This window comes from Schistocerca gregaria, chromosome 3 (genome assembly GCF_023897955.1).
Source record: "Schistocerca gregaria isolate iqSchGreg1 chromosome 3, iqSchGreg1.2, whole genome shotgun sequence".
In the NCBI taxonomy this organism is placed as follows: domain Eukaryota; kingdom Metazoa; phylum Arthropoda; class Insecta; order Orthoptera; family Acrididae; genus Schistocerca; species Schistocerca gregaria.
The window spans coordinates 551693674-551717458 of record NC_064922.1 but is presented as its reverse complement, the minus strand read 5'-3'; the positions used below and the strand labels follow the sequence as shown (position 1 = coordinate 551717458).

Here is a 23785-nt window from a genome sequence, read left to right as displayed (position 1 = left end):
TATTTTTGTTATAAAAATGAATACTGCTCTCCTGTGTTTAATACTTTCTGCTGATGTGGGTTTGTAATCAAAAAAATAGTGTCACAGTCCTTTCATTTAAGTGTAAAAATTGCATTACTCTTCGCTCTTTCCTTTGGAATGTTGAGAACCTTTTGAACCCTGGCATAAAAAATGACCTCATAGAAAGTGTCTGCAAAGATATTGTTTTGCACCAATTTACATCTGCCTAATTTACTGAGATTATAGTTTATGTACTGAGTGGATAAGATATTTTGATTCAAAGTATTTTGCAGATCTGTTTGATAAGCAGTCTTGTGCATTTACATAAATCTATAATTTTTTGTTTTCATTCTGTTGCATTGATAGATGATTTTATTTCTTGAAAATATTTGGTGACTGAATTAAATATTGTTTTGATATTAATAGAGTCTCTAAATAAAATTAACGTAAATGAACAATTGAAATAAAAAAAACTGTTATCTTTATCATATGCTTCAAAATGTTTTAGGTTTGAACCCTCAAGTTTATAAATATCTGGAAGAGCACTTACTTAAATCAATTACACCACGTTCAACACTTCTAAGCCGTACACCCTCAAAAAAGGGCCGCAATTACAGAAGACGCATGTCAGTGAAAGGAGCTATCAAGAAAACAAGATCCATAGCAGTTGAACGTAAGTTTTTATTACAACATATATTTACAAAATACATTTTAATGGACCTCATAGTTGTTGCTGGTAACATCTTAAAGGTGTTAAAGGTATTCCAATGATTTAGTGAACAATTTGAGAATTGCTTTGCAGCCGAATCTCTTAGCCTGCAGCCAGATGAGAGACGCCAGTCTGTTATGCACATACCACAAGCAGACTTGGAAATAATAAAGAAAGAAGCTCGTTCACCTTCACCAGAAGAGCCTTTATGGAAACAACAGACCACTTCATTCCACAGGCATAGGTTAGTGTCTATACTTTTATTCGTTCATTGGTATTTGCTCATTGGTATTTGTTCACTATTAATGGATCGTATGTTTTGTTCTGTATCAAACGAACCACTGTAAATCCAAGAAGTTTCAGTTGTGAACGAATTAATTCTGCTGTGAGTGTAAGTGGGTATTAGCAGTGAATTTATAATTTTCGTATAGACTTTTCATATGTGTTTTGGATTTACACAGCTTTACAAAATACTCGTGTCATTATTTTCTGAGATAAATGATAAACAGCAGCCCCATAGAAGAAAGCTATGAATAAGAGTACATCAAATATATCATGCTGAAGCACATTCTGTTGACAGGGACCAAAACATAACAACAGAGGGATAAAAATATCTGGACAGACTTAAGGGAGTAATACATGCTTTTCAGAACAAGTTTTAAGAGACCATTACTCAGAAAGGCATAACTAAAAGTCACTGTCTTTGTCTTCTTAACTACTTCTTTGGTGTGTCTACTTCAGCTGCTAACAATTCACTGTAATATTTTGTTTCCATTTTTTTCTGCAGTATTAAGTGAAAAAGGATCCTTAGGTATCCTACAGCCCGAGATTCAATAATACGTAAATTGCAACTCTTTCTTTGCCAATGCAAGTAGGCAATGGCTAGAAAATATTTATAGCTATATAGAAAAATCTACTCACTGATCAGCAAAAGCAGCAATAGTTGGAAACATGGAGGAAGATTTAAAAATGCCAGCTTTGGGGCTGTTCCTCCTCCTTTATTAAGGGAGAGAGAAAACAAAAATTCCTTAGGTTCATAAAACTTTCCACCCTTTTAACTTGAAATGGAATGGAGAATGTAATATATGTTTGGATAAATACAAGAAAATAATGTTTTTCCAAAACTGGAGCAACTACATTTGCACTCAGAGCGATGTAGAATATATGCAGGTAATTAATATCAAGTTTATAAATGTGGATATTTCTTTACTGGCAGCCGATAACATGATGGGTGTGAGTAAAAACAGTGGAAAAAAATGAAGAGTGAGTAGGAAGTCACACTTTGCACATTAAAAACTAGAGGAGTTTATTTTAACTTTGATATTTCCTGTGCACAGTCAATTTCAAGAAATATCCCTATGCATATTGTTGAGTTCAACCTACAACACATTACACCTGTCAGCTGAACTGGAAAGGATATAATCTTAATACAGAACTCTGCTACCACACTAATATTGGCTTCACAGTTACTAAGGAAAAACTAACGTGATCTTAGAGCTGGTTAATATTTATTTTTGCTTTGTAGTTTTATTGGTATTCTTTGTGGTTAATGTAGTATAAATTAATTGCAAACTGGATATTAACTGCTCAAATGCTGTGAGAATATTGAACTGTCTGGCAACAGTATTACTGACCGCTACTCCTTTGCTTCAGAAGTTAAACCAACGATCATACCCTTCACTTTCCGTGTCGCATAAAATTATTTATGTAATTCCTTAGAGCCTGGAAATAATGCATGTGCCTATATAAAAAAACAATAAAACTGTAATATTTTGCTGTTAGAATTCTTTAATTGAGGTGATTTCTCAACTAGTAATTGGTCTCATTGCAATCTTTTTCAAAATTGTCTTAATTCATATTACCAACTTCATATTTAATTGTTATACTATAATGGATATTCAAGCTGCTACTCTCTTGTTCCTTTCTTTCTGAACTATTTGTGGCAGACATTAAATTACACTTTCTTCACTTAAATTTTTGTCTAAAACATGCTCCACATCTCTAATATATTTAAAGGAACTCATAATATTACCGTCAGCTGCTATTAGTGTATTATGTGTTACTAACAACTGGTTTTAATAGGAAGTGGTATTCTCAAGTCAGTGTAAAACCACATTCTAATAAAAACCTCTAGGTATGCTTAGGTTAACACGTAGAATCATGTGTCCAGCTTAACAGCTTGATTTGTTCAAGGAAATTTACATTAAAATGTGAAAGTAAGGACTGCTCAGAGGTAGATGTGTGTATGCACTGTACCAAAATGTATAGAAAACGCCCATCTCCAATGTTAATCAGTCTCAACATTGAGCTAGCACTAAATGAAATGAAAGACAAATGTAGAAAGGAATTTAAAGTTCAGTCAGAAGAAATGAAAACATTAAGGTTTGCCAATGACATTGTAATTTGATCAGAGACAAGGAAAGACTTAGTCGTGCAGTTTCTTGAAAAGAGAATATAAGTTAAACATCAACAAAAGTAATAAAATGGCAGTACAGTGTAGTCAGATTACACCAGGTGACTCAGATGGCATTGGATTAGGAAATGAGGCACTGAAAGTAGTAGATTAGTTTTGCTATTTGGGGAGAAAAATGAATGAGAATGGCCAAAGTAGAGAGGATATGAACTGCAGGTTGACAGTAGCAAGAAAAACATTTAAAAAAGAGAAAAAATTTAATATCTAATATAAATTTAAGTGGTAAGAAGTCTTTCTTAAAATATTTGTCTGAAGTGTAGTCTTGTATGGAAATTAAACATGGATGGTGAGCAATACGGACTAGATGACAATAGTAGCTCTATAAATGTAAGGTTACAGAAGAATGCTAAAGTTTAGATTGGTGGGTTAGATAACTACTCAAGGACTTCTGAACCGAATTGGGAAGAAGAGACAATTACACCACAAGTTGACTAAAAGAATGTATCAATTGATAAGACACACCTTAAAGCATCAGGGAATAGTCATTTTGGGAATTGAAGGAAGTGTGGGAGATAAAATTTGTAGATGGAATGAAGGCTTGATTGCAGTAAAGGTGTCCTATCATGGGACATGGACAAGAAACTGTTTGAAATTAATGACATCACAGTGAGGAATTTCACATTCCACTACATTTCAAAGTGCGAAAAGAAGGAACAGCCAAGTCAGATTTTTTGGCTCCTGAAAACAAACATGGCCAATGTGTTAGTTTTACGTCACATGTAGAACTTAAAGAGATGCCATATTGCATTGAGTCATACGGAGTTGAAGTCATTGTTATAGAACTGAACTCCATTTTTGGTTGTTTTTTATTGTAACAAATGTGCCATTAAAATAAGCTGTTTCAAAGCAGTAACACGTTGAGGATCTCTTGAAAATGCACCATTTTTGGTGCAATTTGTTATAATAAAATGACAGGGAACTACATATCAATAGTTAAAGCTTCTCGTAGTTGGTGCATTTCATATTGTATCATGCACATTATAAAAGTGTCCCATTTCAACTCTGTGCTACCTAGATGATTTCTCAGAAGCACATTCCTTTGTTACAATTTGTTATGGCTAAATATCAAATTATAACATCTGTGGTTACAGCCTTGAGACGTTTGTAAAAAATTTTGTACCATATAAAAAATGGGATGTTATTATGATGCAACTGTAGCATAATAGATAGTGTCATGATGTATACAGGACAAAATAGCAGTTTTGCTGGTTCAGTCACAGTTTAAAAGCAATAACAACATTCATAAATACAGTAGTAGAAGGAGGAATGGTGCACACTATACATCACTCTGCCTTAGAGTGGTACAGAAAGGAGTGAGGTATTCAACTATAAAAAATTTGTGACCACCTATTGAGTGCCATAAATAATTTAATGGATAATAAAATCGACTTCAAACAGCATGAAGTCACAACTGCTGGCCAACACCTTCCACTCCATAGAAGACTTTCTCAGTGTGTTGTAGTATGATTTTGGTGTGTTTGTGGTTGTGTGTGTGTGTGTGTGTGTGTGTGTGTGTGTGTGTGTGTGTGTGTCATTGTGTAAATGGTCAGCATGTTGGCATATTTAACACAATGAACTAAACTTGTAAAACTGGCTCACTCCAAATCATAGTTGCAATTATGATCTATGGAACATGCCAGTAATTAACTAATTAAAATTGTGCTTGTCACATTTGATTTTGTGCAGCTATTAATAGCATTATAGTTCTTGCACCTAAATTCAAATTTTCATTGTTATTTGCTAATGAATTGACATTTTGTAACAATGTTGTTTGTGTTAAATTTCTATTCCATTGTTTCAGAGGTGCATCGGAAACTCAGTATGCAGACACAGAAGTGGAGGAGCTGCTTACAATGCTTAGAGAGACTGAAAACCTTGAGGAACAAGGTGATATACTGCAGTATTTGGTGGATTCTCAAGGGTTGAATTTCAATACAGGTACGTTACAAAGTCTACAGTTTAGCGAAACGGTATGAGAAGACAGAAAATTTGTGTATTATTCTTTACAAGGTGGGCCGTTGTGTGTTATATATTAGAAGTAGTATCACACATTCTTGCTTCTCCATGGCATATACATGCATTATACTAAGCAGTTCTGATTTGTAGAAGCCTTGCTCCATTGGTTCCCTGTAGTTTTATCAATGCATTTGCTGCAGATCTAAATGTGGAAGAAGCTGGAGCACCCTTTGGTTAATCAGTGAAGAGGATAGAGTAGTTCCATATGTTTGTATATTTCTTGTAATACCATGGATCATCCCACAAATAAAATTTTTTGCTCTGAAGTGAGATTTGGCATGTATTTGTGGTAACTCGACCATCGATTGCCATAGAAAACTCTTTGGCCAATGGGGCAGAGCTCCACTATGGCACTATCTTCGACTGGCAGTTTGCTCTTAGAAGCAGCTGAGTGCACATGCTCTTTCTCGTGTATCACAGCATCAACACATAAGGTATACATTGTCTGCAGTTGCTGCACATTCACTCTGACTATCCCTACCTGGACATTCTCCACATGGGTGACCCCGACATGACATCGACCCAGAAACGATTATATCACAGTTATCTGATGACAGAAAACTTACTGTAATAGCTGCAAGAAAACAATTTTTGCTTCGTATTGCAATACAACTCCAACTATGATCTCATCACCCTCACAGCCCATCTCCAAAGCAGATCAGCTATCACACTAATGGCTGTCCCCCACCATTTCCAGTAATAACTGCATTAATATGACACATACAGTTATGCTGTGCTTCCTTCGCCACCAGGCCAAGAAATGGTCGAACTGTGTGCTGTGCAAACAACCTGTCACACCACAGATGGTCACCCACGCCTGCACGAATATGTTACTTGAAGCCATTTATAGGTACATTCAGCCACCATTTGCCTTAGCAAATCCTTTAGTCAGTGGACCAGAGCTCCACATCAGCACTATCTTTGACTCGCAGTTCTAAACAACAGCTGTGTGCGTGCACAGTCTTCCGTGCACCACAGTATTGGCAGATAGAGAATACATTACCTGCATTTGCTGCTTGCATTGTTCACTATAAGTATTGCTACCTGAATCCTCTCCATAAATTTGAAAGCTCTCCTTTGAACATTTCTGTTTTTTGCTGTCATGCTGTGGTGTAAGGGAATGGGAAGAAGTACTGGTGGATGAGCTTCCTGATAATTTATTAACCAGATTCTCACATGGACAATCTTTTTTCATAATTCTGTGGGTGAATTGTAATTTGTCATTTACCTGTTTCATTATTTGCTTTCCACGTTCATTCATCATAGACGGATATTTAAAAAATGTTTCTCAGCTGTTTGGTATATGATAGTGCTCTCCATGGCTTACTATTGTTTTTGTAGTCAAGTAATATAAGGCCTTTCAGTCTGTCTGTATGCATGGCTTATGTTTGCTTCTATCATGACCACTTTTGGATTCATTAGAAAGTGATGAGTCTGCTTAGGTTCTTCTGAATTTTTAATACATGTATTTTCTGTGCCTATGGCCTTGTCGCAGTGGTAACACTGGTTCCCGTCAGATCACCGAAGTTAAGTGCTGTAGGGCTGGGCTAGCACTTGATGGGTGACCATCCGGTCTGCTGAGCGCTGCTGGCAAGTGGCATGCACTCAGCCCTTGTGAGGCAAACTGAGGAGCTACTTGATTGAGAGGTCATGGCTCCAGTCTCGGTAACTGACATATGACCTGTAGAGTGGTGTGCTGACCACATGCCCCTCCTTACAGTGACGCCTGTGAGCTGAGGATGACATGGTGGCTGATGGGTACCAATGGGCCTTAATAACCCGTTCAGGAGAGGTTTAGTTTTTAGTTTAGTATTTTCTGTGCATGACTAAATTAAAGATGTGATGGAGCTTAATGTGGATAACAATATGAATCTCATTAACATCTAAGATAATAAAGTTGTGACTGCAAAGTGTATTGAAATGACCATGCACAGCCCACTTTGGAAATAAAGTGACTGGATCGTGGTAACTTTTGCCAGCTCTCTCATGTCACAATTAAACCCTAGTCTCTTCACTAATATTCTTAAGATTATTGACATTAGATATGTTCTGACTGTTTTTATTCTGTACTCAATAATCAATGTTATGGTACAAAAACTAAAGATCATCACATGAATCCATTCTTGAATCCAGTGAAATGAAAGAAACTTATATGTATTCATGTTTTTCTGTTGATGTTCTTCCACACGAAATCCTGTGCTGTTCAGCACTCTTATGTTTGTTGTAATTATCTTAGTAAAAATGTTATTTATTTATTTAACTTTATGGAGTCTGCCCTTGTATGGTGACCATTTGCCATGCACTGATTAGTAATTGCTACAGGAAACACAGGATGCAGTGGCTAAAAATAATTATTTTAAAGTATTTTTCATGTTTGTTTCCTAGTTTATAAATACGGACTTACTTCAAGGAGCACATACTTTCATAAAAGTAGTATACATGTAGATATTTAGATACATAGTTGACACGGTACATAGTTTATAAGCATGGACACAGAAAGAAAGAACATATGTTGTTGTTGTTGTGGTGTTCAGTGCTGAGACTGGTTTGATGCAGCTCTCCATGCTACTCTATCCTGTGCAAGCTCCTTCATTTCCCAGTACCTACTTCAGCCTACATCCTTCTGAATCTGCTTAGTGTATTCATCTCTTGGTCTACCTCGATGATTTTTACCCTCCACGCCGCCCTCCAGTACTAAATTGGTGATCCCTTGATGCCTCAGAATATGTCCCACCAACCGATCCCTTCTTCTAGTCAAGTTGTGCCAAAAACTTCTCTTCTCTCCAATTCTATTCAATACCTCCTCATTAGTTACGTGATATACCCATCTAATCTTCAGCATTCTTCTGTAGCAGCAGATTTTGAAAGATTCTATTCTCTTCTTGTCCAAACTATTTATCGTCCATGTTTCACTTCCATACATGGCTACACTCTATACAAATACTCTCAGAAACGACTTCCTGACACTTAAATCAATACTCGATGTTAACAAATTTCTCTTCTTCAGAAACACTTTCCTTGCCATTGCCAGTCTACATTTTATATCCTCTCTACTTCGACCATCATCAGTTATTTTCCTCCCCAAATAGAAAAACTCCTTTACTACTTTAACTGTCTCATTTCCTAATCTAATTCCCTCAGTATCACCTGACTTAATTCGACTACATTCCATTATCCTCATTTTGCTTTTGTTGATGTTCATCTTATATACTCCTTTCAAGACACTGTCCATTCCATTCAGCTGCTCTTCCAAGTCCTTTGCTGTCTCTGACAGAATTACAATATCATCGGCGAACCTCAAAGTTTTTATTTCTTCTCCCTGGATTTTAATACCTACTCTGAATTTTTCTTTAGTTTCTGTCACTGCTTGTTCAATATACAGATTGAATAACATCAGGGAGAGGCTACAACCCGGTCTCACTCCCTTCTCAACCACTGCTTCCCTTTCATATCCCTCGACTCTGGTTTCTGTACAAATTGTAAATAGCCTTTTGGTCCCTGTATTTTACCCCTGCCACCTTCAGAATTTGAAAGAGAGTATTCCAGTCAACATTGTCAAAAGCTTTCTCTAAGTCTACAAATGCTAGAAATGTAGGTTTGCCTTTCCTTAATCATTCTTCTAAGGTAAGTCGTAGGGTCAGTATTGCCTCACATGTTCCAACATTTCTATGGAATCCAAACTGGTCTTCCCCGAGGTCGGCTTCTACCAGTTTTTCCATTCGTCTGTAAAGAAATCGCGTTAGTATTTTGCAGCTGTGACTTATTAAACTGATAGTTCGGTAATTTTCACATCTGCCAACACCTGCTTTCGGTGGGATTGGAATGATTATATTCTTCTTGAAGTCTGAGGGAATTTCGCCTGTTTCCTACATCTTCCTCACCAGATGGTAGAGTTTTGTCAGGAGTGGCTCACCCCAGGCTGTCAGTAGTTCTAATGGAATGTTGTGTATTCCCGGGGCCTTGTTTTTACTTAGGTCTTTCAGTGCTCTGTCAAACTGTTCACGCAGTATATCTCCCATTTCATCTTCATCTACATCCTCTTCCATTTCTGTAATATTGTCCTCAAGAACATCACCCCTGTATAGACCCTTTATATACTCTTTCCACCTTTCTGCTTTCCCTTCTTTGCTTAGAACTGGGTTTCCATCTGCCAAGTGGTTCTCTTTTCTCCAAAGGTCTCTCTAATTTTCCTGTAGGCAGTATCTATCTTACCCCTGGTGAAATAAGTGTCTACATCCTTACATTTATCCTCTAGCCATCCCTGCTTAGCCATTCTGCTCTTCCTGTCGATCTCATTTTTGAGGCGTCTGTATTCCTTTTTGCCTGCCTCATTTACTGCATTTTTATATTTTCTCCTTTCATCAATTAAATTCACTATCTCTTCTGTTACCCAAGGATTCCTACTAGCTCTCGTCTTTTTACCTACTTTATCCTCTGCTCCCTTCCCTATTTAATTCCTCAAAGCTACCCATTCGTCTTCTACTGTATTTCTTTCCCCCATTCCTGTCAATTGTTCCCTTATGCTCTCCCTGAAACTCTGTACAACCTCTGGTTCTTTAAGTTTATCCAGGTCCCATCTCCTTAAATTCCCACCTTTGTGCAATTTCTTCAGTTTTAATCTACAGTTCATAACCAATAGATTGTGGTCAGAGTCCACATCTGTCCCTGGTAATGTCTAACAATTTAAAATCTGGTTCCTAAATCTCTGTCTTACTATTATATAATCTATCTGAAACGTTCTAGTATCTCCAGGGTTCTTCCATATACGTCCATTAAAACGGAACATATGTATACGCTTAAAAAATAATAAATAATAATAATTATAAAGTTATGTCTCCTACTTGCCTTCCTCATTTACAAAAGTATCCACACTCTAGTAGCATTTGCTTTTTAAATATTTTTCATTGTTTGCACCTGTAGGTTCTAGCTTGCAATCCTTCAACTTTCAACACATTTTATTGATATGCTTCAAAGCCATGTAATATAGAGTATTTTCAAATAATTAGTCTGTGGCAAGGTAACATGTAATCTTGTTTGTGCCTTGTTTCATAAGCATGTGTGAATGAATTTCCCTCAAAAAGATGGGGGTTTTTTAATTCAAAGAGAAGTGTTTCATATACAAACATGGAAGGAATTGCCAGTAAATCAAGGCTTGCAAATAAAGGTTTCCATGATTGTGTATAGTTGGTTCCAGGCATAACTCTGATAATTTTTTTCTGTAGCTTGAACACTCTGAGGAGGCTTCCTTTTTCAACTCCCCAAGAAAATATGCCGTATCTTTGTTCCTGAAGTGGAATTGTATGCCATTTAAGTTGATCTCACCAAGGAGATAATAAACTGTAACATCAGAATGGAATAACAACAGTCGGAACTGACAGATTGCTACTCACCACATAGAGGAGACATTACATTACAGGCAGGCACAATGAAAAAGAATGCTAGATACATCCAGTTATTAGACTGAGTCCTCCATCAGCCCTAGAAAACACACACACATATTCACTCAAGCCCAACATACACACTTGGCCCTAAGGTCAGACTATGACAACATCTAAGGTAGACAGATGTCTTTGCTGGGGTGAGTAGTGGGGGTAAAGAAGAGGCATGCAGTGGCCAGACGGAGGGATAGCAGGGTAGGGGTGGGGGAAGAACAGGATAGGGATGCTAGATGCTACTGTGGGTTTTGGTGGGGGGTTGGGGGGGGGGGGGGTGCAGAGCAGAAAATAGGGAGTGGGAAAGGACTATGAATGTGCATTTGGGGGAGGGGAGGGGGATAGATGGTGTGTGTAGTACCGGAGTGGGAGCAGGTAAGGGGATAAGCAGGTGGGGAAGACATGGAGGATGTATTGCAGGAAGAGTTCCCACCTTCCAATTCAGAAAACTTATGTGTGATTTGACAATGAGTAGTTGTATGAAATATATCTGGAGTCCTGGTCCAGCACAAATTTTCTCTGCTTGTAGCACATCTTGAGGCACACAGATTAGCACAAATGCAGGAACAACGACCTTCAGTGCTCAAAGCATGCGAGGAATTTGTTTGGACCAGTACACATTGGTACATGCTGATGATAGAGTACAAGTGTACTGAAAATCACTCCTAAGCCATGCATTCTGCTTACCAGCAAGACTCTGTTGGGTGGGAGGTGAAGGTTTTTCCATGTGACGGATGTTTCCATTGGCTGTTTTGGGCCCGAGTTCATCTGTCATTGTCTCTCACTAGCAAATATTATGGAAACCTGCTATTTGATAATATATGTCATTTTTTTCCTTGGTTTCATAGTAACTATGAATTATTGAATGACTCCTTGATGCAGCAACTATTAGGTGTTATACACTTTCAACCATAATCCATTTTCAGTTTTTTATCATAAAATATCTGTGATGGCATGTATTGCCCGTGTAGTTGAAGGTTTTTTTTACAAAGAAGTCATGCCAATGATACGCTATATACGCAGGCAGTTGACTCCTGATACAACTTCGGCACATAAATATTTTGTGGTTTCTTTGTACCTCTTTAAACTTCAAGGAGGGAGATTTTAGTTTAATCATCAGAGCATTATATTCTCAGGTTTTTTCCTTGATCTCTCAGGAATGGAGGAAGACAAGAAGCCTGTTACAGTGAAGGATTTATTGAAGGTGTTGTATGAAAAGGCTTGCCAGCAAAAGTTGTGGGGATTAGTTCGCCATACAGCTGGAATGCTTGGAAAACGGGTTGAAGATCTTGCCAAGGCTGTCACTGATTTGCTGGTTCACCAGAAGCAGGTATGTCAATTGTTTCTTTATTTCATGTGTATTCAAGCTCAAGTGAAAAAAATTGTAAGAAAATATACTGTGTGCACTTTCAGTGCTGCTCCTGTTGGTTGTGTTTTGAAAACTGGCATATAAATGCCCCTAATCAGTCTCAAATAACCTCAGCCTCATATTTGTCAACATTTTGTATATACATTTACTTAAAAGGCAGCAACAGGTTGACATAAAGAAGTATGCAGTATAATATAATAAAGTGCAGTATAATATAAAATAACACAACATAATATAAACATTTGTCCACTCATCCAAGTTTAATACTCCCCTTACTCACCACTTCTAATAGCAGACACTGCTAATAATCTCATCCAGACCATATTGTAAATTACCCCTCCCAGTCACATGTCCCACTTCTTCCTTTTATTTCATGTACTGTAGTTCCACTTGTCCTGTTATAAGTTTTACTTTGAATAATTACAAGTGTGTCATTTACTTGTTTAGTCTCACTTTTTTTATCATGCAAGTTGGTAATATTGGACCTTTTAAGAATAAGATTATCTTGTTAGTCACCCCTTTGAAGATGTCACCAAATTTTCCTATATTTTGTTCACTCACTTTTCCTCCCAGAACAATTGCTGTAACGTGTCACGTAGTTCAGTACTTAATTTGTAACACATTTTATCCAACTTAAATATTTTACATGGCATTTTTACTGAAATAATCCCTCTCATTTCAGTCAAGCAATAACAGATATCATCTTTTGAAACCAACCCAGATACTCTACAGTTACACTATTTTAAAAGTTTTGCTCCCACAAAATATTGTAGAATATTACACCAGTGTTGTTTGATTTTTCATTTATATTTTCAAAATATTCTTCCAGGAACCAACTGAACAGTCAATTAATGTAATATTAATTCATTTATTCATTGAAGCACTTACATCTTCGTATGAGAGACAACCCATAGGGTTCAGGGATCAATTAAAATTCATATTACTGCAGAAATCCTGTTGCAGTAAAACATTTTACTAACAGTTAATTGAAAACGGGCAACTGCACCCCTAAAATTGAAATGTAGGTACACCTAAACGTCAGTGTGTTGTATCAAACTAACTGTTGATGAGTGGGTTGTCAGTTCAATGAGTAGTATGGGAGAGAGAAAGTGTAGTCCAGTAAAAATTGGGGGGAGGGGGAAGAGTATAGTTGCACAAAGAGTTGGTAGGAAAGTATTTGGGAGACAGAAAGAAAGCATCAACACTTCTGAACTGCACATGTGGAAACTTACCCTCCAGTTCCTCTCTGTTCCTGCAATCACCTTTCTCTAAATATCTGCTAGTTTCCAATCTTTATCCTCAAATTCTATTCTCTCATTTGTTTCCACCCCTGTCCGAAAGCCTCTCACAATCTTGGCCCACTCAGTTTGGTTACCACTAATCATTTACCATTTTACTACTACCACCATTATCTTACTCCCTTCTTGTCCCATACGTTTCCCCCTACCATCTCCCACACCCCTCCCTACTGCCACCCTCATTGTATCATCCCTAGCCCTTCTGTCTCATCCTTATTAACATACATGTTTCCTTTCTTCTTCATCCATCCACATCAACTACTACTCATCAACTATTTGTTGCCATGGTAGTGATTACCTTATCTGTTATACACCTGTGTGGCAACAACATATATGAATGAGAGTAGTTGACTATCTTCATTTTTGTACATTGTTTCTGCCCCATAACTTTGAATTATTCTAATATAAAGAACGAACTGTCAGTAAAGGTGGGCAGCTTATTTATCAAGTGTACCTTTGCACTCCATTACATTGAAAAAAAGATTGCGAAATAATCTCTTTCAAATAATGAGAGATGCCACTGCTCTTCCAAATGTATAACTAATTTCCTGTTAACCTGTTATGAAAAACATGACAATCATGTGTTACATGAATGAAAGCATACTGGTATGGACAATGTACATTGTTTCCTACAGTGCTTGTGAAAATCTTAAACAGCTGTTTCAATTTAAAATAGTTTTTTATGTGTTTGACAACAGTCACATTATATTGAGAAATCTCTTTCCAGTATATGGTTCTCAAAGGTCAACAAAATGATAAAGGTAACAAACATGGGCTTCTTGCTGTTGTTCATTTCTCGGGTGAATATCACTTTCATGTATTTCCATTATTGTTTTGTGTGCTACGTATTTCAGATCATGGTAAATGCTACTCGACATTAGCTGTAACATGTTTATTTTGATAATGATGACTTTTAGATTCCTTATGGAAGAATATTTTTTGCACTTTAGGTCACAGTTGGTATGCCACCAAATAATGAACACACTATAACGGCACCACTTCCTGAGATGGAACTGAGACAAGTTATTCATCAAGCTTATGGTGATGATGAAAGTACAGCAATGCTTACACAGGTAATCATAAATGTTGCATAGGTGACCCCTACATCCTTCTGAATCCGCTTAGTGTGTTCATTTCTTGGTCTCCCTCTATGATTTTTACCCTCCACACTTTCCTCCAGCACTAAATTGGTGATCCCTTGATGCCTCAAAATGTGTCCTACCAACCGATAAAATGTTTGAATTAAAAAAAAAAGACTTCAACCTATTAGTGGATGTAAACACAGTAAATAATTTAACACAGAAACCAGCATAATTTTTCAAGGAACTGGTCAAAAGAATAGGGGGAGTGACCCATGAGAAAACTCTTCAGTTTAGATTTGAAAGTGTGTGGATTACAGCTAACATTTTTAGATTCTTGTGGTAGGTTATTGAATCTGGATGCAGCAGAATACTGTACACTTTTGTCTACAAGAGTCAAGGAACTGTGATCCGAATGCAGACTGGATTTCTGTCTGATATTAACTGAGTGAAATCTGCTAATTTTTGGGGATAAGCTGATATTGTTAACAATAAATAACAGTAAAGAATATATATATTGAGAGGCCAATGTCAGAATACCCAGGCTAATGAACAGGGGTCAACAAGATGTTTGCAAACTTACACCACTTATTGCCAGAACCGCCCGGTCCTGAGCCAAAAATATGCTTTGAGAATGAGAGGAGTTACCCCAAAATATAATACCATACATCCGAAGTGAGTGAAAGTAAGCAAAGTAGACTACTTTTTGTGTCAAACCGTCACTTACTTCATTTACTGTTTTATTATTAAAAACGGCAGCATTAAGTCTTTGAACAAGATCCTCAATCTACATCTACATATATACTCCACTAGCCACCAAGCAGTGTGTGGCGGAGGGCACTATTCACGCCAAAGTCATATTTCCCCTCCTCTGTTCCACTCTTGGATCGCGTGACGGAAAAAACCGCTGTCTCAACGCCTTGGTATGAGCTCTAATTTCCCTTATCTTTGAGTGGTGATCATTGCATGGTTTGAAAGTTGGTGGTAATAATATATGCTTTACATCCTCGGCAATGATCAGATTTTGGAATTTAGTGAGCAGCCCCTTCCGTTTAGTGCGTTGCCTATCTGCAAGTGTGTCCCACTTCAAAAGTTCTATGAGGTTCATAACATTCTCGTAATAGTTAAAAGTACCACTCACGAACCTTGCCGCCCATCTTTGGACCTTCTTAATCTCTTGAATCAGACCCAGCTGGTAAGAGTCCCATACAGACGAACAATACTCAGACTGGACGAACTAAAGTATTGGAAGAAATTTCCTTTGTTGAAGGACTGCATCGCTTCAGGATTCTACCAATAAACCACAATCTAGAGTTTGCCTTACCTGTTACGTGTGTAATCTGCTCGTTCCATTTGAGATCATTTGGACTAGTCACACCCAGATAGTTGACAGATGTTACCACTTCCAAAGACTGGGCATTTATTTTGTACATTAATGGGGATTTTTGCTTTGGTATACACAGTAGGTTACACTTGTTGATATTGGGAGATAACTGCCAGTCATTACACCACACATTTATTTTCTGCAAATCCTCATTGATTTGTTCACAACTTTTGTGTGATACTACTTTCCTGTAGACTCCAGCAGCATTGGCAAACAGTCTAATGCTTCTGTCAATACCATCAACCAGATCATTTATGTAAATCGTAAAAAGCAGCGGACCTTTTACACTGCCCTGGGGCTCACCTGATGTTACACTTGTTTTTGTTGAAGTCTCCCCATTCAGGATGACATACTGCTCTCTGTCTGTTGGAAAACTTTCTATCCAAATGCGTATATCATCGGATAGACTGAAAGCGCACACTTATTGGAGCAAGCAACAGTGCGGAACTGAGTCGAATACCTTTCAAAAGTTGAGGAATATGGCATCAAGCTGGGAGCCAGTATCTAGAGCCTGTTGTATATCATGCACAAAGAGGGCCAGCTGTGTCTCACATGACCACTGTTTCCTAAAACCGTGCTGGTTTTTGTAGATGAGCTTCTCAGATGTCTGAACACAAAATATGTTCCATGATTCTACAACAAATTGATGTCAGTGAAATTGACCGGTAATTAAGTGCATCCAATTTTCTACCCTTTTTATAGATTGCTAAGACCTGGGCATTCTTCCAGTCCTGTGGAACTTTCTGCTGTTTCAGTGATCTATGGTAGATGATGGATAACAATGTTGCTATATTTGTAGCGTAGTCAACATAAAATCTTATGGGATACTGTCTGGGCCAGGTGCTTTCCTGGCATCTAAGGATCTTAACTGTTTTACAATCCCAGATACACTAAACACTATGTCAGCCATTCTTGCATCGTTTATTCGATAATTGAAAGGGGGAATGGTGCTGCAATCCTCGACCATAAACGAGGTTTTGAAAGCTAGGTTTAGAATTTCGGGCTTCTGTTTATCATCATCATCCGTTACATTACCTGTACTGCCAGCAAGAGAAGGTTTTGAATTATTTGTAGCATTCATAGATTTTACGTACAACCAAAATTTTTTGGGGTTATTTTTAGAATCTGCAGATAAAATCTTGCTTTCAAATTCATAAAAAGAATCTCTCATTGACCTTTTGACAGCTGCTTTCATTTCGCATAATTTCTGTTTGTCAGCAGGGCAGTGACTACGTTTAAAACAATTGTGCAAAATTCTCTGCTTTCTCAGCAGCGTCCTAATATGTTTGTTGAACCAAAGTAAATCCTATTCCTCCCCTATCTTTTTGCTAGGCACATATTTTTCTAGCACATGGTGGACAATACCTTTAAATTCCAACCAAAGATGCTCAATATCTTTGTGTCCCACGGTGAATCCTTGGAATGAAGATATTCATTTTGCAACTTCCACTGACATTAAGACACAACAACATTATGGTCGCTAATACCTTCTTCTAGATTAACTTCTTCAAAAAGATCAGGTCTGTTTGTCACCAAGATTAATATGTTGCCATCTTGAGTTAGTTTTCTAACCAATTGCTGAAGGTTGCTGAATGAAGAGAATATAACATTTTCAGTTGTTAAACCACTTCTAAAACCAAACTTCATTTTATAGCATATTATGTGAAATAAAATGATCAATTATCCTTACAAAACCAGCCTTTTCAATAACCTTAGCAAACACTGATGGCATAGAAATAGATGTAAAATTATCTAAAATACAATATTCCTTTATCCCCTTTTATAAAGCGGCTTTACTACTGGGTACTTCAGTCATTCAGGAAACTGACCATTCATAAAGGAAAAATTACAAATATGGCTGACTTCAGAGACAGTATGTACAACACAGTACTAGCTGTTCTATTTACGTACCACAGACTCTTGGCCTTCCTAATAACTTTTTAAGCACCTTTACAGAACTGTTTGTAATGGGCTACTGTAGTTTGATTGTGACTGCTTCTTACATTTTTAATATAATTCCCAATTTGTTCTACAACTAGTCAGCCACTGAGGCTGCCTTTTACTGCTAGTGCCCAATTTAGAGCATTCTAATGGAAAGAAACTTTCAAAGAGCATGAGAAATGAATTAAGGAAAGTATTATATTTGTCATCTGTGTTATCGGCACTATAAACATCCAGCCACTTTTGTTCCTTAATAAAGTTTGAAAAACTCTCTATTGCCATTGTATTAGCTTTTCTTCATAGTGGGTAATTATGCATTACATTTGTTTGGGTACAAAATTCTTTTAGTGTTAAATTTGCAAAGGTCTCCTATGGAGCCCTCGTTGAAATAATTATTTAGTATTATTTGTAAATAGGTTCCATTACAAACTCAGACTAATAAAAAAATTACAGACAAATTAAAGAAGTAATGCATAATTCTTAAAAAGAAAAGGCTTGTTTGGTCAGTGTGATAGTATCACAGAAATTCTTGACAAACTGTAATGGGAGACAGTATGCAGTGCTATAGTGTACTGCCTACACAAGAGTTTTCATGCACTTTTCGATGAAGTCCTCTTCTGCAGCTATGCCTCCCCTGAAGCTACAAGCAATGTTCCTTCGCATGGCTCTGCACATGTTGACAGACAAAATAGTTCAAATTCCAGGTCTTGCTAACTACTAAATGAGTGAAAGAAGTTGAATGAAAAGTCAAATATATTGTCACTTTCAAATACAAACTATGTCACCAAGTCTGTGTTAAACATAATTTGGAGAGCGACTTTTAGTGTACACCACAGTTACTCATAGCAACCAGTTCATGGTTTTTCACCCTGAAATGATACCGAAAATATACATGGATTGTCTGCATATTGAATTCTCACTTAGCACTCTTCAGATTTTCGTTTTGAACTCTTGGTTAGAATCAAACAATGGAAAGCCCAGTTTGGAATATCAACAATATTATGAAAGGATAGATTGCTACTCGCCATAAAGATGACAAAAGCTCAATATGAAACAATCTTTTCATTGTGCCTGTCTGCAACTTGATAGTTCTTGGTTAAAATTGCAAAATTATTCAAATGGAAATCACAGTTCACACAGAAAATCTGCAGTTTGCACATTCATCATTTATGCTCATTATGTAACACTTTCCATTATGCCACAGTCTTTTAACTCTCAGGTTTGTTCATTATTAAAATGTTTTTACATAGCTCTGAGCAGTCACATCTGACTGAGTCCATCAGACTGCCAGTTGCTTTAGTGCTTGCATCAAATTGCTATCTTCTGATTGTGTGCATTCAAATGTAGCCAACCAGGTTTCAGATTTGATCTGTATATCCCATATTTTATATAGTCTCATATTTTATGTTCTGACCCAGTCACTTTAGACCAATTAACTGATGTCGAGTTTCAGGTAAACAAAGTCGTATTAATGCCCTCTTTACATGTGTAAATTATGGAAATACATAATTATTGAAATATATATCTTGTTTTCCCAACAGCATAAAGTGCCAACTTACAATACACAGATTTCCCCAACATATGTGGCACATTCACGCGGTATAAATCTATGTTCCCAAGCTTTTACACACTGTTACTTACAGCTACAAATATTATGTTGTACACTACTTATTCCTTCATTCCCCCAAGTAAGAAGCAAATAAAATTGGTATAATATTACATAAAACATAATGTCAATGAAAATATAAAAAAATGAAGTGTTTAAGAGGAAACTGTTTTCCCTTGTTACTGAATAGGAAGTTATTGTGAAATAACCAATTCATGGAACTTCTGTATTTCAGGTTTGTATGATTTTGTGTATCTCTAAAAATTCAATACATACAAAGCTGAAATTAACACAGTTGCTGGATTCTGACATATCAAATTGTTCTACAAAGTTCTGTTCCATTTGTTGTATTGCAGAGGTGGAATTTAAGGTATAACTATTTAATATTTTGTCGCTTGTAAGGCAGTGACATTGCTCGGCAAGAGAAGCAGGCAGAAGGCATCTGTCACATTGAAGCCATGACTCATCACATTTATAGCTAGTTGTCTGATTCTATATGGGCAGTGTATTTGACTATTCCTCAACTACAAGAAAGATGTTGTGTACTTTGGAGGGCTTTATTCATGGAAATTGCAAGAGCCCAAGTTCTAGCCTGAATCTAGAAACACTATTGCTTCTGTCAATATACATATTGCATAATAACCAGAATTATAAAGCAAAGGGAGTTTGCCATCATACAGATGTTACTGACGACTGTTCTTCGTGTGTACTATCCACTGGGTGCACTAAGCTTTTTCTCATTGTATGTGACATTGTGGCTGCAGTAAAACTGGGCAGCTAGATCACATTAATCATCTATTCATGTGAATCATCTGATCCTTTAGCTGATGTCTTTCATCAGTGGTCAGTGTTAAGATCCCCTCTGGTTGATTAAGACCTCATCTGTGCTGTTTGCATTTAATGCTGGCTTTCCCATGTGCGAACTTCTTCATTTAGTAAAGCATGTTGCTCTTGTCAGTTGAGTCATCTCTGAACACATTCTTATCTCTTAGTTTATGTACAATAGACACTAACAAAAACATAATCCTCATCAATTGTGTTGCCAATTCTAAATGAGAAAACGGAAATATTTGATACATTTCTTTCCTACATTGTTACTTTAGAAAGTTATTAATGGAGTCCCCTCTTGGCACATGATTTGTGAAGTCCAGTTGCACTGAGGAAAAGCTGCTTTTAAGTATACATTAGTAAGAGAACACTTGCAAATTGTGTATTACTATAGTTTCAGAAATAGTGTCACGGTATTGAAATGCCTGTGTGAAGTAATGTTTTCAAACATTCCTCTGTTTGAATCATATGTTCTCCATACTTCATTGACTTCACTGCCCTGCAAACAATACTTTAAAAAGATATCAGATAAAGTAACTTTTCAGTAGGAAGTTGTACAACTTTTTGTTGCTGAAGACAGTGATCTGGAAAGGAAATTAGAGATATAGATGTGTGTGTATCCATTTTGAACTTCTTAATATGTCCTGTGAACACTTGTGTTTTCTGATTCAGTGAAAGCAATGTGTAAGTGCCATTTTTCTGTACATGTTAAAGAAATTTCTAGGCTAATTATTGGAGCTGTTAAATAATACACGTGTTAGTTGATATCATCTTATGACAATGTTAACTCTTCTCTTCTTGATTACACAAATTTCAATGTGTGACCTATGTATTCCAATTGTTGAGGTCAACCACTCCAGTTTCTTCAAACTATTGCACGAATCAATGACCTGCATTAGTACATATGAAATCTTCTGTAACTGATGAATAACGTTGTTACTTGGCAAATAATCAAAGAAGATATATAATTGAGATCCACTGAGCAAACCTGCACTCTCATATATAGTACCACTTTTTTATTTGTATTACTTTGTAAAGTAATTTCATTTGCTGTTACAAAATAATTGTAATATCTAAAACTTCTGTTTGTAATAATATAACTATGATGTCTTGTACAAGGGGTCACTCCAAAAGAAATGCACACTATTTTTTTTAATCCATCTTTTATTCTACATGTTTGAAAGTTTTGCAGTGTGTAGATACATCCTTTAGGAACAATATTTCCATCCCTCTCAACTGCCTTATGCCATCTTGGAACCAGCACCTGTATACCCGCACTGTAAAATTCTGGTCCAACCTGTTGGAGCCACTGTTTGGCAGCGTACACAGGGGAGTCACCATCTTCAAACCTTGTTCCACGAAGAGAGTTTTTCAGTTTCTCAAAGAGATGATAGTCACATGGAGTCAGGTCAGGAGTGTAAGGCGGGTGTTTCAGTGTTGTCCATCCAAGTTTTGTGATCACTTCCATGGTTTTTTGACTGACATGTGACCGTGCTTTGTCATGCAACAGCAGAACATCCTGCTTTTGCCGATGTTGTCGAACACAACTCAGTCGAGCTTGAAGTTTATTCAGTGTCGTCACATATGCATCAGAATTTATGGTAATTCCACTAGGCATGATGTCCACAAGCAAGAGTCTTTCGGAATTGAAAACACCATAGCCATAACTTTTCCAGCAGAAGGTGTCGTTTTGAAATTTTTTTCTTGGGTGAATTTGCATGATGCCATTCCATTGATTGCCTCTTCATCTCTGGTGAAAAATGACGGAGCCATGTTTCATCACCTTGCAAGAAATTCGTCTGCACCATTCTCATACTGTTCCAAAAGTTCGCTGCATACCATTTTTCTTGTTTCTTTGTGAGCCACTGTCAGCATCCTGGGAATCCATCTGGCACAAATCTTTTTTAATGCCAACACTTCGAGTATTCTGCAAACACTTCCTTCCCCTACACCAGCTTAGCATGACAATTCATTCACTGTGATGCGTCTGTCAGCAGTCATCAATTCATTAACTCTCTGCACATTGTGTCGAGTGTGTGCAGTAAGAGGCCTGTCGCTGCGAGGACTATCCTCAATATTGCCGTGCCCGCTTTCAACACGTAACCTGCTTGCCCACTGACTAACTGTACTGCAATCGACAGCAGCATCTCCATACACCTTTTTCAACCTCTTGTGGATGTTTCCCACTGTCTCGTTTTCACAGTGCAGGAATTCTATGACAGCACGTTGCTTCTGACGAACATCAAATGTAGCAGCCATCTTGAAGACATGCTGTGACGGTGCCACTCATCTGAACAGACTGAACTAAGTTTGAAAATAAGCAGGAAGGATGTATCTACATGTTGTAAAACTTTCATGCATGCAGAATGAAAACCGTATTTTTACAAAAAGAGTGCGCATTTCTTTTGGAGTGACCCTCGTGTATATCATGAACCCTATAAAAAAGAAATCGTCAGAGTAATGTAGTTAAACAAGTATGTCTTTCCTTGTTTGTGTTTCTTTGATAACTTAATACTAATTACAGCATTTCTCTTCACCCTAGGAGCTTTTGGTCTACTTAGCCATGTTCATAAGGACAGAGCCTCAGCTGTTTTTAGAAATGTTGAGATTACGTGTTGGGCTTATAATACAGGTAAGATGAAACCTTTTTAATCTTTTTTATGTAAAAATTATTGCAAAATCCTGAAATTATATGCAATTTTTGATGTCAAGCTAGCTGCAATTCTTGAGCTACATATGTAATTAAACTACTTAAGAAAAACTTGGATAAAATCTAGTGTCTGATTTCACTTGTCAGCTTTGACTTATGACATCATACTTAAGGCAAAGATGCTACATAGAGGACGTCTGTGAAAGCAGGTGCAAATCTAGAAGTGGGGCGGGGGGGGGGGGGGGGGGTCTAACAGAAGGGGAGGGGGGGGGGGGATGGAATATTGCATAACAAAAGGAGAGATGGGGTCCTCCACTGACAAATTTGTTAAAATTTTGTGTTGCTTGAAGTAGTTTTTGTTAACTGTTTTGGAGTTCAGAGTAAATACAGGTCTACAGAATGTGTGTGCCTGGGAAAATAGCACAATTTGACCCAGATGTCCAGTGATTTCCAAGTTTTTGTCTGGGGTCAGCAATTTGAATGTTAGTAGGCATATCCAGCGTATTTAGCTTTCTTGATTATTGTAAGTTCACTCGTACATTAATAAACATTCATTGTATATTAATAAATAATAAGACACCCATTTTAAGTTAAATGATATTTATTGGTTTAGCTGGTAAGCTATTTGCCGCTCTTATTCTTTTGTTAAAATGTGTTTGAAATACATTGCAACCCATGTTGCTACATAATTATAAAAAACATGGTTGAATCTGTTCACTAATTTCTGAAGTCATTTTATGCAGTGTTATATGTCTCCATTGGGGAGGGGGGGGGGGGGGGGGGGAGAGCAATAGCCCCCCATCCTCCCCCCTCCCGTCACTGCGCCTCTATGATAGTAGGAACGGATCATCTCATAACCAAACGAATGTAGCCTGCGATAAAATTACACTCAGATTTAATGCGCTTATTATTTACTTATGATCTACATCTAAGTGACTTGAAGATAAACAAAATAAATGAGAACAAGAGGGGAAAAATTTATGTCTGTTTCGAATAATTA

At 37.1% G+C, this 23785-nt stretch overlaps 1 protein-coding gene across 3 annotated transcripts in view; it reads left to right on the top strand.

The window, feature by feature from the left end:
- Positions 1-23785, top strand: part of LOC126355058 (probable phosphorylase b kinase regulatory subunit alpha) — a 215166-nt gene that overhangs the window by 144133 nt on the left and 47248 nt on the right. For all 3 annotated transcript variants that reach the window (XM_050005224.1, XM_050005223.1, XM_050005225.1), the window contains exons 14-19: positions 509-673; positions 803-953; positions 4984-5120; positions 11788-11960; positions 14248-14370; positions 22678-22767. In XM_050005224.1, the coding sequence (XP_049861181.1) occupies positions 509-673; positions 803-953; positions 4984-5120; positions 11788-11960; positions 14248-14370; positions 22678-22767 (839 nt within the window). The remainder of the gene's footprint in view (positions 1-508; positions 674-802; positions 954-4983; positions 5121-11787; positions 11961-14247; positions 14371-22677; positions 22768-23785) is intronic.